General features: G+C 55.3%; 1 protein-coding gene across 1 annotated transcript; it reads left to right on the top strand.

Moving 5' to 3' along the window:
• The first annotated feature begins 229 nt into the window (after positions 1-229).
• LOC149359687 (uncharacterized) lies at positions 230-1,162 on the top strand. The gene has a single exon (XM_089569107.1). The coding sequence runs from the start codon at positions 543-545 to the stop codon at positions 990-992; it is 450 nt and encodes a 149-aa protein (XP_089425233.1). The 5' UTR covers positions 230-542; the 3' UTR covers positions 993-1,162.
• The last annotated feature ends 542 nt before the right edge of the window (positions 1,163-1,704 follow it).

Here is a 1,704-nt window from a genome sequence, read left to right as displayed (position 1 = left end):
CCTCTTTGCTCAAACATTTTCAGAGCTCGTCGCTTGTACCTCGCAGGAAAACCTGCTCCTCCCTCAGTTCGTGTTTCAGCTGGTGTTCCAGGTGCCCTTGGCGGAAGCTTAAGTACAGCGGGTAAGCCCTGGCACAGCATGCAATAAATTTCCAAGCCTTCCTCAAAACTTATGCTCTCTTTGGTGCGTGGCAATTGCAGCTTTACTCTGAACTCTTCTCCGAAATCATGGAGAGCGGTGAAGGATTGGGCGATGACCATTCGCCCCCAGCCGCCTCCCCACCGCGCAAGGACCACGTCGCACTCGCTGAACCATCGCCAACGCTGGACGCAGCCGCCTACATTGAAAGTGGAGACAGCGAGCTGGATTGCAGCCATGACATTCTGCAGACAGCTGGGACTTCTTGGTTTGCAGTTGACAGGAGTGACGGCAGTGACTGTCACTTGGCCGTCAGTGGTAGCAACGAGCTCGGAGAGAAACTGACTGAAAGAAAGGAAAACGTCCAGGGTCGTCTGCGCACCGACCACAAAGAGGCTTGAGAAATGAAGCACAGTCTTGACCCGGTATGCGAAGAGAATGCGCGGTGTGGCCAGGAGAGAGTGAAGCTGCGTCGGCAGAGGGAAGAGGCTGACGAGCGGGCGCGGCGCCTTGAGGAGCACTTCGACTTGTGGCAGTTGGAGGGAGAGCTGCTGCGCAAAGAACTGCTGCTGAAGGAGGAGGCGCTGCGATCGCTGGACGAAAGGTTTCACCGCTCTCTTAAGTCCTCGGAGAAGACCTACTTGGCTGCCATGGACGAGGCCATCAGGATGAACGCCATGCTGCAGAATGCCCACCAGACCCTAGAAGCAGAGGTCGAAGTGGTGTCTGGCTGCCCCGCGCTCATGCAGCTGCTGTGCAGCCTTCGTGCAGGGCTTGAAGCCACGTCTCTTGCTCACACACCCCCCTGTCCATCACCTGGCGGCAGCCTCGCCAAACTTAACAGTGCTCTCTAGCATCATTGCTTAAATGCTGTGTTTTGGGAGCGAAAGCGAGCCAATGGGCCACGGTTTTTTTCCAGCCACCAGTCGGATGAGTCTCGCCAGCCGCTTGCGCAGCGCCTTAAGCTTACTGCTGTGCCTGTCAGCTGAAACTTGTGGCCACGAATAAACCCCCTTGCACACTAGCAGAGAACTCCCGTCTGAAATATTTTCCTTTATAAGCACTGTCAACACTTAGAGTTTGTAGATGCTTGTTTTATATCTATATTTTTTCAATGCTGAAGCGTGAATGCTTTGACCTTTTGTTGCGCTAGGCAGAAGCTTGAGGTTGGGCCGCATAGCTTTGGATAAGCACCAGTCTCCCTCTTCTCACTACCTCGCTCATGCCTTCCTTCAGAGCGCGGTTTGGGTGTCCACCCTGAGAATAAGATGACCCGCATCGGCTTCGGAGTGGGCGAGTCCATGGACCGCCTCGTGAGCTGGCGACACACTGCAGCTACCATTGCCACTTATTAAGGCGAAAGCCTTTAATGCCTCATGCGCCCGTTAGCAATCCGTGTCGGCAGCCGTGTCTGCGTTTGTGTCGGCAGCCGTGTCTCCGTCCGTGTCGGCAGCCGTGTCTGCGTCCGTGTCAGCAGCCGTGTCTGCGTCCGTGTCGACAGATGTGTCCGCGTTTTGACGGGTGTCCACCGAGATATACGAGACAGTGACTGCGTAATTTCCTTTC

The sequence above is a fragment of the Amblyomma mixtum genome, chromosome 2 (assembly GCF_055824585.1).
Source record: "Amblyomma mixtum isolate Tamu chromosome 2, ASM5582458v1, whole genome shotgun sequence".
NCBI lineage: Eukaryota > Metazoa > Arthropoda > Arachnida > Ixodida > Ixodidae > Amblyomma > Amblyomma mixtum.
Note: the sequence above shows the minus strand (reverse complement) of the source record. Positions and strands in the feature narration are given on the sequence as shown.